The sequence below is a fragment of the Colletes latitarsis genome, chromosome 2, assembly GCF_051014445.1.
Source record: "Colletes latitarsis isolate SP2378_abdomen chromosome 2, iyColLati1, whole genome shotgun sequence".
In the NCBI taxonomy this organism is placed as follows: domain Eukaryota; kingdom Metazoa; phylum Arthropoda; class Insecta; order Hymenoptera; family Colletidae; genus Colletes; species Colletes latitarsis.
This window is the reverse complement of record NC_135135.1, coordinates 25,463,480-25,479,408: the sequence shown is the minus strand read 5'-3', so window position 1 is coordinate 25,479,408 and position 15,929 is coordinate 25,463,480. Positions and strand designations below refer to the sequence as shown.

General features: G+C 43.4%; 4 protein-coding genes across 4 annotated transcripts; 2 read left to right on the top strand and 2 right to left on the bottom strand.

Annotated features, from left to right (window-relative positions):
• Positions 1 to 1,994: 1,994 nt before the first annotated feature.
• On the bottom strand, positions 1,995 to 9,280 carry LOC143351881 (uncharacterized). The gene is made up of 3 exons (XM_076783928.1): positions 9,058 to 9,280; positions 2,571 to 2,782; positions 1,995 to 2,264 (listed from the first exon to the last, which is right to left on the bottom strand). The coding sequence occupies exons 1-3, from the start codon at positions 9,082 to 9,084 to the stop codon at positions 2,129 to 2,131; spliced, it is 375 nt and encodes a 124-aa protein (XP_076640043.1). The 5' UTR covers positions 9,085 to 9,280; the 3' UTR covers positions 1,995 to 2,128.
• On the top strand, positions 5,651 to 9,096 carry LOC143347322 (uncharacterized). Its single transcript, XM_076776357.1, has 2 exons — positions 5,651 to 8,368; positions 9,029 to 9,096. The coding sequence occupies exon 1, from the start codon at positions 5,651 to 5,653 to the stop codon at positions 8,318 to 8,320; it is 2,670 nt and encodes an 889-aa protein (XP_076632472.1). The 3' UTR covers positions 8,321 to 8,368; positions 9,029 to 9,096.
• On the top strand, positions 9,278 to 10,621 carry L(2)k10201 (zinc finger protein 511 lethal (2) k10201). The gene is made up of 3 exons (XM_076783924.1): positions 9,278 to 9,689; positions 9,774 to 9,975; positions 10,047 to 10,621. Exons 1-3 carry the CDS (start codon positions 9,550 to 9,552, stop codon positions 10,491 to 10,493), a joined length of 789 nt encoding a protein of 262 aa, XP_076640039.1. The 5' UTR covers positions 9,278 to 9,549; the 3' UTR covers positions 10,494 to 10,621.
• A 112-nt stretch (positions 10,622 to 10,733) lies between these two features.
• Positions 10,734 to 12,624, bottom strand: Gt (transcription factor giant). Its single transcript, XM_076783929.1, has one exon. The coding sequence runs from the start codon at positions 12,550 to 12,552 to the stop codon at positions 11,593 to 11,595; it is 960 nt and encodes a 319-aa protein (XP_076640044.1). The 5' UTR covers positions 12,553 to 12,624; the 3' UTR covers positions 10,734 to 11,592.
• Between the last annotated feature and the right edge of the window lie 3,305 nt (positions 12,625 to 15,929).

Here is a 15,929-nt window from a genome sequence, read left to right as displayed (position 1 = left end):
ACGCGAACGAAGGGGCGTACCCGTGTCTAAGGTTTTACTCCGGCCACCCTCTGCGAATCCAATTAATCCGTTCCGATTAATTAACGAAAACTTTTGTTTCGTTCACGCATTTATCAGACGTAAATCTCTAACAAGCGATATGGATTCGTAAATGAATTCCGAAATCACTTATACGGTACCCCTGGTAGTCTTATAATTAAAAAAAAAATTTCATTTACTGTGGTGTTCTGATTGCAACTCGTACGCAACCTGTTCCCGTTCGCGGAATCGTGAACCTGTTGACGATCTCTGATCTTTGATCGGTCAAACAGCAAGTGGACGGCCTGCTCTCATTTTGAAAAGGGTCCTCCGACGATGGACCAGTTTTCCACCTGATCTGGATCACGATCTATTTTCGTTCGTCGTCGGAGTGTCATCCCTTCGAGCGAAACCTGTTCGCTCGCGTGGCGAGGTCCTGCCCCGCTCGAACCAGAACAATTCCGCGGATACTGGGCTGTTGGAAAACTGGTCCATCCGGAAAGGGATGCTGCCGCCTCTGAACAACAATAGCCGCTGTCCACTCTATTGTGTACCAAGTCAAACCGCAAAATGCATCGAGTTAGCCTTTGACTCTCGTTCTAAAATCTTCTCGGTCAATTTCCTCTGACAGAGGACTGGTCCACCGGAAGGGGGGGATGCTGACGCATCCCTTTGTGTATAATGGCCAGTGTCTACTTAAGAGCAATAAACTCGATACACAAAACGTGGAACCGGTTGGCCTTTGACTCTTGACGGAACGGGGATGAGCTATCTCGCTCCCCCTTTTTATATTCGTCCCCAGTGTCCCGTACCGGGATAGGTAAACGTTAAATAATATAAATATTGTGAAAAATAATATGTGCTTTCAAAGGAGAATTAATAAATAATTGTCTTTATCGTGGATCGGGTAGGGATCGAAGAATATTCTGAAGATAAAGTTAAATTAATTATTTGTAACAAGGACGAAATAAAGCTTACAATCGAGGAATATTTTTATTTTATTTCGAGCATTGTCCCGCCATGGAGGTTCGATTTCTCACCCCTGCAACTTAGGAATTGCCCTCTGACGAATGCTACGACAAGCTGCGAAACGGAAGTTGATATTGGAGAAACCTACGGTAGCTACGCACGATATACGATCGAAATAAAATCAAATCACAGACGAGACATACTCGTGTGCCTCGTCTGTGCCTATGACTCGTCTATGATTTTATTTGTTCATCGGAAACGAATTGTTTCTTACCGGTAACGTGAATTTCTTTCAATACCTACAGTAGATGGGGCAGAATTCCTAGAATCGACGAACGTTACAAGATGGAGGCACAGATTTGAATGGAGGGAAATAGATTTCGACGAATATTTTGGTCTTCTAATCGAAATTAACGTAATTATTGAGAAATATAAAATTGTATACGTAAGCAAAATTATGTTTGCAGTCCGTGCAAATCCCGATAGAGTTTGTGTTGTGTTTCGATCGTTTCTAGGCAACGATATGTCGCGTATCAGACGCATACGGAGTGTCGCATCGCGCGTCAAGTGTTATGGATTTCTAACGTCTAACCAGAAAAAGTAAGTGTCTCAGCTTGCAATGTACGCGACGAACCAACGATCGTGCGACAACTCGACCGAACAGCAGCAGGCTAGGCTACGAAAGATCAAGGAACTGACCGACATCATAAAGGTTGACTCGCACAGAAATTAGAAATCCACCTTGCATCGCGTAATGTCAATCTTTTGTTTCGCAGGACACCGACAAAAATCTGACCGTGTGCGAGGAGATATTGGCTGCCTACGTGAGGAAACGTCTGAGGGTAGGTGGACAAATTAATTTACCCCTTCTGTAACGTGAGTTATTTATTCTCGTCGTGGAAGTCTGAATCACTGTACAAAGTATCGAACGACCATCGATGGATTTTCGTTTTAATTTTTTGCTTCGTACACCGGAAACTCTAACGATTAATACATTAATGCTCAGTCTTAGTATCGTGGCAATCGTTCCTTTAAACTGTCTAACGATTACTCTGTGCAAAAAATTTTACGTGCCAAGGAATAATCGTGATATATGTGTATTTATTAAGTCTCGAAAACGTCGTAGACGGTGGCCCCGAATTTACCAGCCACCGTGCCAACCGCGATATCCGCCGTATCCGCCGTATCCGCCATATCCGCCGTGTCCACCATATCCACCGTATCCGTGACCATAATACAGAGGCCAACCAGGGTACCAGCCAGAGTACCATCCGTACCTAAAATCGAAACTCGTCAACGCCTAAAAAAGATAGCCTACTGTCGCGTTTCCGATCACTGCAAAACTTCGTCCTATTACAATTACACGTTCGTGAAAAGAATTAACATCGACTTCTATCTTTACGACGAATTTGCAAAAATTTCAGATTGGAATCGATACCGCTAAAACCATACCAAGTTGCTCCTTCTAATCTTAAAATTCTATCAAAGCAAACAGACTAAAACGACACGTCTAGCTTTTGGAGAACAATCTTCAGCATTCCAATGTCTACCTCTCCAACCCTGCTTTCTCGAAGTTTACGTACCAAGGCCATCCGTAACTATAGCCTCCATAACCACCCCATGGTCCCCAACCGTAACTTCTTTTCGCTAGTTTTTTATCGCCCTCTCCATCCTGTGGATTAACTTGGACTTGGTTCTCGGTGACTGTTTGCTCCGGCACGTCGTTGGCGCTCGTCACTTTTTCGGGGACGTTGGTGCTGGTGGCGGCGGCAAAAGCGACCAACAATAGTAGCGACTGAAATCATGATCTGACGTCACTAAAGCACTGTTTCTCCCATAGAGATTAATTAACGACACTGTTTCACTGGCTCGAGACAACGGAGAGGGTTTCGACATTTCGAAGGTAACTCCGTCGCAATGGAACCGCGCCTTACCAGAAGATTCATGGTTAAACCTGGCTCACAGTCACACTGTGTGGTCCAAAGGGCGGTCAGTTCTTTTATACCCATGTGCTTCATGGAAATCGTTGCCAGAGTTATGTACGCCACCGGTATTTTCTAATGTCCTGACTGACAAGTTCGCGGTACAATTGCCATTTAAGGGATCATCCAGCTACGTAACGACTTGCACCGATAATGCATTCATCTGGCGCGAGTGGCGAAAACACAAGCATATAACTGGAACTCCGACGACTTCCAACAACTATCCTTAATTGAAACGGAATCATGTAAGCGGAATCTTTTGTCATTATTGGTCAACGATCAATTACTTTGATTCTTCGTTAATAGGGCCCATTTTCGGTACGACTTTCAGTATCGTTAATAGATCTGTAGTTTATTTTGTGCTAAATATATTAACCCTCGGAGGAGCCATGTTTTATCTTCCACAAACACGATCTCATTAATTAAATCTATTCGTCGCGAATAGAACCGAATGTCTGCCATTAAACCTGCCCCTGATTGATGTAGTAGTTAAAGCGGACTTGGAACTTTTCTAATCTCTTAACGACTCACTCAATGGTTGTAATTCATTGCAAGGAAAGGGATATTCCTACTACGGAGTACTGCTCGTAAAGAATTCCTGAGGAATGTTTGTTCGTGATATAATTTCCAAGGTACGCGAAACAATCGCAGGGACTTGATCGATCATTTACTCTCGATAGAAACAACTTTAGATCGATTCGATTATTCGTCGGTATCCTATTTTTTCGAACTGTAATGTTTCCAGATTGACGAGCGACGAGCACTAAAATACTTTAGAACGCTGTTCTAAAATAATCTACGCAACGATTCTGAGCAATCTGTGTGCCATATTTATCTCGTCCATTGTTCCCAGGGTAAGGTAATGCAGAAAATAATCCTGAGAACGTTCCCAAAAGCTGCACACGCAATTTGCAGCGTTTCACGCGTCGTGTAATCACCGTGTTATAGTAATTAAGTAATTACGGACATGACAGTCGATCGAAACAGGCTCGGAACGAACCGCGGCGGCAGCCATTCATGGAGTTGCGACAAATGACGAACAGGAACTCGCGGTTACATAAATACAAGCCCTTTTCTCGAATCGTTTTACCAGTAAAAACACCCGTCGTTAATTTTTTGTTCGAAACCGCGTCGCAATTGTCCTATTAAGGAGTTTTTGTCACACCAGTCCAGGAAATCGAAACGACCTCCGTTTGTTCGAACTTTCTCTGGGTGGAGAACAGGTGACATAATCGGCACACTTATGAAAGCCCCCCGTGGAAATATCTAAACGCGACACGGCTTATTATCGTAACGTCGTCGTTAATTCAGCTACATATGCGATACTTTGAAATCGAGCTCTTGTTACGCATCGAGTGCTCGCGTTTCCCAACGATCGAACATTCCCGAATCGTTATTTACGAAACAACGATTTTACGCGTATAAGTATGTAGTTGTTTTCGCTTGCTCTCTCGCGACGCTCGATTAAACTCTTCTTTACGTACACATTTAATTGGCTCGTTTCCTGCGTTGCGCAACAATTGCAGAACGTCTGGTAATAAAGTCGTTCGAATAAAAAGCTTCCGGAACAACTGATCCCTATCCGTCTAATCTTCGTACCAGGACAATTTCGCGCGGAGATTTCTTTCCTCGGTTGGCGTGAAGCGTTAAAACTGCGTGGGTCAATTCGGATTACGATTCACGGAAAGTCTACACGCGTCGACAAACTCCCACCCGACAAAGGACGTAGTGAAATCATACGTTAACGAGTGTACGCCTAACGATTATCGCTAAAAATGAACAGAGTACGTCTGCACCGGTTCAGGGCGCGCTTCTTCCAATTTAGTGCGTCAAACGTTGCTTGAAATTTGAAATATACTGTCAGTATCGTAAAACCACTAAATCGTGTAGAAATTCCTATGCATATTCTTCTTAGAAACAATTTTAAATTTGAATTCTGCCCCAAGAGAAACCTTGAACTTACGCGATTTCGTCTTTTTTAGTACTCGACGAACTTAAAATTAAGATTCTTCGGCAGGCGGGGATATAAAATCGTAACTGGCTCCGCGGTTCTCTCGAAAATCTTTCGTAATGGAATTATTAAATGCCGCGCGCAACGAACACCGAGGTAATTATCAAGGGGCGATCGTACGCGGTCCCCGTTCGTTAGGAGAACGATAGCCATCGGCGTAATTACGCGTTCGCGAGTACGCGTGCAGTTAAACCGTGTCACAGTCCATTGTGTACGGTTCGAGAAAAGGCAGCGCGCGGTTTCGTTCCCGCGGTGTGTCGTCGTGCCGCTTCAGTTGTTGCAAATCAACGGCAGGTCTGTGCAATTGAGGAGAAACTCGGCATTTCTTTCCGACGTTATGCAAAAATTCGTCCCTCCCCCTTCCCTCTCCCACCCAACTCGCGAACTTTGTTGGACGACGTTCGAGCCGAGACACTCGGCGAACAGTGGTCGCGGAACGCTGTGGCACAAAAGTACTGCGCGCCTGGACCTCGCGAGAGTTTTACGCGCGATGGCGGAACATATCTCTGGATCCTCGGCATCCGGCAGAGTTCGGTTATAAATCGCGTCGAGTACTACAGTTTACTTCCCTCGCGATGACACGGGAAGTCGACGTTTCCGGTTTGGATACAGAGACGACGCGATAGAGGATGTCAACTGGCCTAACAGAGACCGCTCGTAGCCATCGAGGATGAGACTTAGGACACTCTGCGTTCTGTGTTGGCTGTGCGTGCTGTGCACACGAGGCGCCACCTACGAGCCACCTGACTCGAACTCCTCGGAGTCTCGGGACGACTTTAAGAATTTCACCAGCCCGCGCGACAAACGGGCGCTGGGTTTGATACTGTCGGGTCTGGCGCAGGTTTTCGGATACAATGTGAGCCCGGTGCAATTGGCGACGTTACCCAACGCGAATCCCGACCCATCGGCGGACGGAGGGACCACGTCGTCCTCGTCTCGACAAAACGCGCCATGTTCGAACTCCACTCAGCCGTCCCCGTCGACCGCCGCGACGCCCAGACAACGAGAGACCATCAGGTTCACCGGCGTCCTGAACTTTGGCAACACCACGAGCCTCCTGAACCATTTGCAAGAATACGAGAGCATCTTCCACGGTGGAGGAGGCGTTTCGAACGCGACGCAAGCACCGCCGTCCTCGACGACCCTTCCTTCGATCGATCCAAGGACACCCGACTCCGAGCAACCCCTCTTGGTGACCATCCCCTTGCCTGCCGTGCGAGAGCCACCTCTGCCCGAGATTCCTCCGCAGGACATTAAACTGTCCTACCCTCAACCGTACGTTATCGTTCAGCAGGGTCAGATGCCCGGAAGAAACCAGACCGCGAAGAACAAGGAGACTCAAGTGGCGAAAGACGTGCAAAGCACGCCTCCGCCGATCGTTTATGCTCAGGAGCCTTACTGGAAGAAGGAGTACGAGGACAGACTAGCTGAACTCGAGCGGAAACAGGAAGAGCAAGCGGAAAGGCTGAGGCAGCAGGAACGGTACAGAAATCGAGTGAAGGACGGTGGCTATAATGGCGAATACGAAGAGAAACAGAAGGAGTATAAAGACGAAGATTCAGGATGCAAGGAAAATTGCAAGACTAATTATTCAACGGAGGAAGACGATTCTAGGGAGAGGTACGAATACTCGGGTCAGAAAGGGTCCCAGGAGAATCAAGATGATAAGTATCGCGAGTACGAGAAGGATGCCGTTAACAAAGACCCCCCGTCGTCGAACTATAGTTACTTCAACGTGGAATACGACAAACCGCTGCCGATAAGCGACGACGACGAACAACGACGACCGGAGGAGCTTCGCGACAGCTATGGCCAGCTACTGAACAGTCGCGAGCTGATAGACGATGGATTCGCCAACTACTTCGGGAAGCTCCAGCAGTCGCTAAGTAATTTGTACAGTGGGCCGGAGGCTCCTAATTCCGGCGAGGCCTCCAGGGAAGAAGAGGATTCGTCGAGTCGTGAGAACGAGGATGACGGGGGAAGCAACGAGAAAGTGAAGGAGTACGATCTTCCAGCGACCAACAAGTACGAAGAGTACAGTTTGGAGGAAGACACGGACACGAATAGGAAGGACGTGGAAAATTCCAAAGAGGATATTTCCGAAATACCCGCGAGGAATTCCAACAGAATTCCACCCAACGAGAATCGAACGTATCTCAATGAAGAGAACTCGAACGAGCGGGTGGATTACAGCAAGTTCATGCCTCTGCTCGTCCCGGTTCGGTACTTGACTGCTCCCGAGGAGCAGAAAAGAGCCGAGAAATCGAGCAAAGTGAATAAATCGTCGTCCAAAGAATCGAGGAGACCGAAGAAGGAGAACCTGAAGCCCAAGATAGGTATCCCGGAACGACGATCGTCGAAGAAGCTCCACGAGGGCGAGCAGAAGGAGTTGCAAGCGTGGCCGGCGCCGTTCGACTTTGTCCTGGACAGTACGATTCAAACGGAAGTGGTTACCGAGAAACCGGAACGCTCCAACGTCAAATCTAACGTGCATCGAAAGCTGGAATCGCACGGTAAAGGGAACGGAAAGGTTCCGCAGGTTGAGAGTCTAGCGAAGCATGTCGATAGTCCGAGACGAACGAATCGCAACTATCCCGAAGACGTTAATTACCGGAGGTACAAGGAGGATCTCGAGTCTCGACAGAGAACGTCTACGGCTCGAACGAACCCGAGCCAAAAGACTTCGAATCGCAAGCATCCCGAACCCGAAGACCCTAATCTTCATCAAAGAAAAGAAGTATCGAACTTTATGAAACGCTACAAGTACACATCGAACGATAATAATGGGAAACTGGAACGACCAAATGTTAAGCAGTTGCAATCTGCTCGACAATTTCCACATTCGATGTATCCCAAAAGGATGGATCCTTTGAAACGGAGCACGGACACCACCGACCCTGTTATGGGATATTATCATAGTGGACAGTATCCTGCGGAAGCGTCAGGTGGTAAAGGTCAAGATACGCCGGGTTTTCAACTTATTTCGCAGAGATCGGTGCCGTCGATGGCTTTCGATACTCCCGTGGGTGGCCAGGATTTGTTCAGTTTCAGTGGAAACCATCGTCTCGATCGCCAAGAAAAAGACGAGAAACCGATCGGATTTTTAGAAGGGGACAAAAAGATTAAGGGGAACGATGCAATGATTGGCCTAACCGTGTCGCCGCATAGCGAGTATCGTTATGGCGAAACAACGAAATTCGCCAGTGAACCGGAAAGCAAAAACGAGAAAGTTGAAATGGGATATTACGTGAACAGTGAAACTGTTATGCGTACCTCGGAACAAAAACAGATTAATCCGAACGAATCGATCGGTTACATCAACTTCGCCCACGTTTTGTAACATTTAGCAATCTCAAAATTGTTTATACGCGTCGAACAATTTCAAGACGTAAGTGATTATATTTATTATTATCGGAGATATTCCGATAGTTGGGGATGCTAAGAACAATTCAAGGTTGCTTGGATTTTTTTAATTGTCACTCTGTGCAATGATAAACGTAAAAACGAAACGATAAAATACTACTTCATTGTTCATTGTTGAACTGGAGATGTCTGAATAAGTCAGGAACTGTTAAGAAAATATATGGAAACCTTGAAATGTCTTAAACATTTTCACGTACCATCTTTGAATTAATATTCTAATATTTTTACCATAATATGTACTTAAAAACGAACCAACATGCGTTAAAGTGTATTTATTATAACTTAATTAATAAATTCACCAGTATTTTGTAGGTTGGAATGTTGAAGAATGCTAAAATTTATTCCTCAATATTTTCTATTCTACATAATATTAATAAACGTTTAAAATAAATTCTATTTAATCCAATGCAATACTATACATATTGTGTGATTTATTACGAGTGCAAAATAGATTAGTAAATGATGTAAAAATTTAAATAAAATTCCAATAGTGTGATTTTACAAATAACAAATAACAGTACTATTTCTATTTATTTATGTACATTAATGTCATAACGTTCCTTGTATGTTATAGCAATGTCCAACAATTCCATTAATATTACGTAATATTGCAAATATGTTGCAGGATAAGCAAGAAGAAATGCAAAGACATACCGAACTGGAGATCAAGATGGCCGACATTCTGGAAAATTTGAAGACACGCTTGCTTGTCGAATAAATCACTGTTATATATGTGCATATTGAGAAGCTAAACTAAATTGATACAAAAAACTGTCAACGATGCAAATACGCGTTATTCGTTGCATAACTAATACTTTTCCACCACTTCTTAACACTGTTTGAATTAATTAAAGAACAGACAAATTAACTACTCTTATCCCGCGCACAACAGCCATGTTTCTGAGCAATTATTTCGATTATCGAAATATGCAATACCGCGCTCACATATCGATTGTTCTCGAGATAGATAGACGACTAGGGTGCGCTACTGTTGCTAAGTGAACGTTTCAAAATGTAATCTAACGAAGGCAGTGTGCTTAAATATCATTGTTTTAATAAATAAATGTATAAATGTACAATTAAATAGTTCAGTATTACAGATTATATTTTTTATAAGATTTGATTTTAAGTTATATTCTTAACACGATGGAGGAATTTTTACAAAATATCGGTGTAGGATTGAGATCTATAGATGACGAGTTTTTTGAGGAATCGTATCGTGCTTGCAAAATCTTTCAACGAAAAGGCATTACCGTTGAAGATGATGAAGAATTGTGTCATGAAGTGTAAATAAAAGCTTTTTTTATTACTTGTATATATTTGAGTGTACTACATAACCTAAAACCCGTGACATTTTCAATTAATTTCAGTATAAGAGAATTTCCTTGTTATGCTGCTGGTTGTAATGCCACGTTTCAAACGTTGCTTGATTTTGAAATGCATTACAATAATTATCATCGTTACGTTTGCATAGAGTGTAAAAAGGCTCTGCCAAGTCCTAGATTGCTAGACATTCATATTCAAGAAATTCACGACAGCTATTTTCACGTTTTATCTGCGACTCAACCAATGGTATTTATATATTCCACGTTGCTATATTTTATATATTATATCGTTCACTAACATTTATATTTTCTTTCTAGTATCAATGTTATGTTTCCGAGTGTAATTTAAAGTTTAATGATTCGGTGGAGAGGAGGAACCATTGCACGAATGTACACAAGTTTCCCAAGAATTTTCGTTTTGATAATACTCCTCATTATGTGAAAAAAGAGCCAAAAGATAAAATGGACATTGACGACCCAAAGCACGAAAGGAAGGAGCCAAAAACTAAGAAGGTTCAGTTAAGTAAAAATCAAAAAATTAAAATGTTTCCACCCATAACCAGAAGTACAAACATAGTCAAGTCTAATTTTAACGAGAACCAATCGTGTTCTTCTAATCCTATTGTTGGAGCATCTTCTCTAACTTTTATTCCTCGGCAAATACAAAAATCATACACAAAAGCACTCACTAATAATCAGAGTAACGAAAAGAATGTTCTTGAAACAGAAACTATGATGGACTTGGCTGAATCGTTACCTACATGATACTAATGATTAAAGTAACGGTATATGTTGTATAATTTCAGCAGAAATATTTTTAATAAATGACATTTTTTTATTATAAATATATTTTAAATATCGCAACAATATTTATATGTACAGTGCAGCTTAAAAAATTTATTATCTTAGGTCATTTCTAACCTATTTTCATTTATTTACATATTTCTCCCTGCTTATTTTATTTTATACATAAATTCGGTTGCTTTGATCTGCTCGTAAAATGTAAAATACCTTCTCCGTCAAAGTACGTGTAACGTTAATATAAAAATACGTCAAGCTTTTATACTTCGGATAAAGCTAATACATCAAATAGCCTTTCTAACGCGATCTAGATTGCCTTACAATTAACTTGGTGAAACTAGCAACTTTCTTGGAAAATTACTCTCCAGATATTAATACTATGACTTCGAAACACTTTTTCTACGATATACGTTGAGTCCCGTGGACCGTAGACAATCGACTGGATGATTTTACGAGCAACAGTAAATCTAAGAGAAAATATAAATATTCTGCATGCTTCCGCCATCTATGAAAATCGTGTACCTTCCGCCATCTATGAAACTTCGTTTGTTCTTCGTATACCTTGTATATACACTGTAAATATCTATAGTTTAAACGATCGAAAGCATATATTGACGATTTAAATACGTTGCGCCATATTGATTTACGATCGATAAACGGTTATTCCAGATTATCGCCATGTTTACAATTACAAGTACAAATCAAAACAAGATTACATAGCGAAATACGTAATATAGCCACGATCGAATGCATGCATACCGGATAGACTTTCGAATTCGATTTTTTCCACGGTTCGCGGGATTCCCTGTACCATAAAGAAAATATCTGAAAATCGTAATCTGTAAAAATTCTATCTCGAAACTAAGAATTAACCAAATGAACGTACGAGGAAAAAAAAAATGGCGGATATTTACAGGGAATTTGTTACTCATAAAATACAATAGGAACGTTTACCCATCCGCAGATCTTCCGATTAAGTGCTCGGGAAATGAATTTAATTCTTCGTGAGCACCAGAAGAATAATAACAGCTTATAGTCGAGCTCTGTACAAGATATCCTGCTTCTAAGTCGTGTAAACCATACATCTTAGCTTGGCCGTTTCGTTTCTGAGTGCAACCAGCTCGTACTTCAATTTCATATTCTCTTGTTCCAAGAAAGCCGCCCTGATAGCGATTTCGTCCTCCTTGGCCCTTCGAGCGTCCCTGGATCGTTTCGCGGCTTCGTTGTTTTTCCTCCTCCTTTCCCAGTACGCCGCGTCCTTCTCGTCCACCGTGCTGGTTGGCAACACCGGGCTCTTTGTGACCCGACGCATTTTAATGTTCGTTCCCTCGTTCGATCGCCTGACCGATTCCAGCATTCGTTTCCGAAATTCCGAGTACGCCTCGTTAGAATTCGGATCGTACATCATCTCTGTCGATCCCATGGTCAGCGACAGCGGGTCCTTCGGGTACGCTTTGAACGGTCTCGGTGCTTTCTTTCCAGGATCTGAAGACAAACCCGATATCGTTTCGTTGCCGCAGCTCGTTGGCGATGTTATCGTCGTCGATGTCGCGGTAGCACCGATCATTTGAACCGGCTTCGACACTGCGTTGCTTTGAGGGAACAGCGTGGGCAGCACCGTAGGCACGATTGGAATCGGAATGCTCATCGGTAGAATCGAGAAACCACCGTGTGGACCGATCGCGGTGTTATCGGTAGTCGCGTTCGCGCAGTTGTAAATAGGCTCGTATTTGATCTTCTTCGGCGAATCCGACTCGGAAGGTGGCGTCACCATGAATGTCCGTCCTTCGAAAGGACTCTTTCGCTCGGAATCCGTGAAATGACTCGTTTGTTGTTGTTGTTTCTGCGTGCTCGCGGGCGAGTTCGAACGCGAAACCGATTCCCTCGTCAACGCGATCTGCTTCTTGCAGGAAAGGTCGAGAACCGGCTGCTCGACTGGTCCCGCGTGCGATTCCCGCATCGGGCACGATGTAAAATCCAATGCTTGCAGACTGGCCACCGACGACTCGAGATAGGCCTCCATTTTACTTCCTACGCACCTTAGAGTGGGAAAACAATCAATTAAAAACGGGTACTTTGAACTTGTCGATAGTGATATTTCGATTAACCCTCTGTGGGCGCGTGTAACTTTCAGACTACATGCTAATATATCGACATTTTACCAAATAATTTTAGTTTTTTCACAAGATGACATATAATGTCTCTGAGATAATCAACAACAATATTGATGACGGTTGGTAGCAACCATCAACTTGAGATATCAAAGTAAATGCCTTGCAAGTTTATATTTAAGAAAAAAATTCGACCCATGGAGGGTTAATATTTACGGAATATTGTACACTGTTCCACGGAAATGATCGTGACGAACGAAAGTAATAGTTAACGATCTTTCGAAATCGTAGAAAGCTGACGAAACGAGTAATAACTGTACACTTTGGAAAATCGGTAATGGGATCCTCTATGCTTGCAAAGAGATTCGAGCAATCTATGGTTAACGAATAAAAAATAGGGACTGTAAACAGCAAATTCTTCTTACCTAATAATTAATCCGAGGTCGTGCACCAATCACTAAATATCACAACACCGAATCGCGGTCTCTGTTCGACTCGCGTCACCGACAACCGATCGAATCACTCGGAACGATGGAACCCAGTATGGTTTTTGGGCAAAGGCGCTCGCACAGCAAATCACCAAAATCGTTTAGAACGAGAGGGTGTGCACTTTCGCTTATATACTGGCCAACCCTTGCAAGAACCAGGGGTAGGAGGTCTCCTTAGAAAATAGTGGGGAGGGGCTCGTGATGACCATAGCGCCGGGGTCGAACTGGCACGCGTTCGCCACTTACCATTTCCAAAATGTTTATGAAACGTCACGTTCGCGTTATTACGTAGTCGTGATCTCGCGAGCGGGCTAAGTATCGTCGTATTTACCATACAACAACCGATCGGAACTATTTCGATAACAATACCGCCTCGAGCGAGTCAATACTTTTCTAGCAACGCCACGGCTACGATACAATGAACTTTTTATTACAACATTTAGAAATAAAAAATGCACGAAATCGTAGATTATTTGCAGTGGAAAATTTATTTTTATCGCACTTTTCGTGAGAGGATGGAAGTAAAATTTTCTTCGAACTTCGACATCCAATAATAAAATTAGAAGATCGATCGTATCGCGAACGCGAAGCAATGTTTGTCTAAATTTTCTACTCGTTGCGAGTATAAAAGCGTAAAAAGGAACCACGGGTCGCGACTTAATTGTTCCATCGCGTCGATTCAAAGACGTAGAATCCCCGCTACGATGGTCGTGATACATAATTTCCTTACACCGTACACAGTCCGCATCGAATGTTTCGGTAAATCGAAGAGTTGCATAAAGATTTATAGTTCTAGGTAGCCATGGCCCCGCCACCGTACCTGTAACAGCAATATTCTTTCGCCCATAATGGAAACGATTGCAGTAACTTCTTGACGTCGAACAATCGAATCCCGCTAAATGAATCCACCCGACGTGCCCCAGGATTTCTAGAAATCCAGTTACCAGCTGGCCCACTAAACCCTTCCGGTTCATCCTCGAAAATCCAGCGTAAGGATAGGTTAATGTTCGGTTTTAAAACGGTCGAGTGTTTCGACGTTTGGTAGCCGGTATCTGCGTCGCGGGGCGTCCATTCGTGCGACGCTTAACTGTCCAGTCGACGGTACACAGGATCGCTGCATAACCCTTTCGTTGGGCCTTCCCTTTGCTATTTTCCGTAGTATTCCGTCGGTTCGGTAAACTGCTCATAAATTAGCCGGGCGAAAGTGTTGCGGCCGAGTGAAATTTGCGAAATATTTAAATGTCCATCGACTCGAGGATAAGTGAGAGTTTCGAGCCAGCGCTTGCATCTTCGGGCTCTCATTGTCGTTGATAGATCTTTCCTCGGTCCTTACTCGTTAGGGACCAACGACATATGGCAATTTTCGTGCCGTACCGCCGAAAGATGGGCTTCTTTTCTCTGGCTGACTAATGGTTCACTCTCGATAACCGGGTACGCAAGCTCCGTGGGTTAATCGTCGTGTAGGCGGACTTTCGTACTTTTCATGTCTTTTCAAAGAAAAAATGTAAATTAAGTAATGAGACTGATTTTAAAAAATTTTTTTATTCGAATAGCTTCCTTGGGAAGCCACACAGCTGGAGATAATTAAAAGTGTCGATTAACCGTCTGGTCTTGGAGCACAAACTGTTTGTGGGCGATTCCCTAGCTATCGAAGAAGCAAATCAGCATGACTTTTGACCCATTTTTAGAACGCACTAGAAAGAACTGTTTTACGAAAACAATTGCTACAGACAACCAAATGACTTTGCCAGTCTCATTACATAATTTACACACCACGTAGTTACAAATCTTTGGAAATACTCGAGGGGACAGGAGAGTGTGAGAAAAATCTAGCAACGACGAAAGGGAAAAGCGAAAGTACAGTTACACGTCCGATAGTGGAGACGTCTCATTATGTCTTGGACCCAAGATCACGCCAAATTTAGTCTTTCGTTTCGGGCCCCGTTAAAACGTCGTGTCGAGCATAGAAAAGCACCCCTGGCGCTCGATTCACCGCGCCGCCTCCTTTTCCGTGTATACAAATTTTTGCTCTTTTGGCCACATAACCCACATTTCTATGGTGCAGGGACGACCGCAACCCGTTATTTGCGATTTTTCCCGTGGCCATCGGCCAACGACAGATGAATGCCTCGTGCATTTGCATCTGCTTCGGGGACCCACGAGAACGATACACAAACCATGTAACGGTACGGCGATGCAAACCATTCGTGATGATTTGCCGTGGAAACGTCTCAATTCACGCACCTCTGAAATCGTTTAAATTGCCCCGTTGCGAGCAATCCGTTTCTCGGTAAAAATCAATGGACGAACGCGACAAAGATTTCCGTGTCATCTCGCTGATAGAGTAGGCCCAAGACTCCATTTTATTTCGTCTTAAAACTCTGCAGAGGAAAAAAGGGGGTTGACGACAATCAATTTCCATGTAAAAGCAACTAGTTGGACGGTCGACGAAAATGGTGAATGTAGGAAACACCATTTTATCAAGTTTTAATAATATTCGTTTGCGAACAAACGGTATAAATAAAGTTGCGTTAAGATGGCCGGGGAATGATTTATTGCTTCTGGAAATAATGTTGGAATTTACTGCCACAGGCTTCGGTCGTTACTAAATTTACAACGTTTTCGTGATGGGTACGCGGTAGCCCTTTTCGGCGCAAGTTTAAATCGCTTCTATAGAAAGAAAACCAAAATACAGTGATTAGAATCGAACAGTACTTCGTATGGCGAACTATAACGAATAATAAATCAGACAAAAATTAAATTCGTGTTCAATGGTGTGGGTAGACGTTTATCTTCTAGCC

Excerpts from the sequence above, each read along its gene's own strand:
- LOC143347322 (XM_076776357.1), top strand. The coding sequence starts at position 5,651 with ATGAGACTTAGGACACTCTGCGTTCTGTGTTGGCTGTGCGTGCTGTGC.
- LOC143351881 (XM_076783928.1), bottom strand. The coding sequence starts at position 9,084 with ATGTCGGCCATCTTGATCTCCAGTTCG. Across the intron at positions 2,783-9,057 it reads CCATCTTGATCTCCAGTTCG|TCGCTACTATTGTTGGTCGC; the intron begins GTATGTCTTTGC and ends TCATGATTTCAG. Across the intron at positions 2,265-2,570 it reads TATAGTTACGGATGGCCTTG|GTACGGATGGTACTCTGGCT; the intron begins GTACGTAAACTT and ends TTTCGATTTTAG.
- Gt (XM_076783929.1), bottom strand. The coding sequence starts at position 12,552 with ATGGAGGCCTATCTCGAGTCGTCGGTGGCCAGTCTGCAAGCATTGGAT.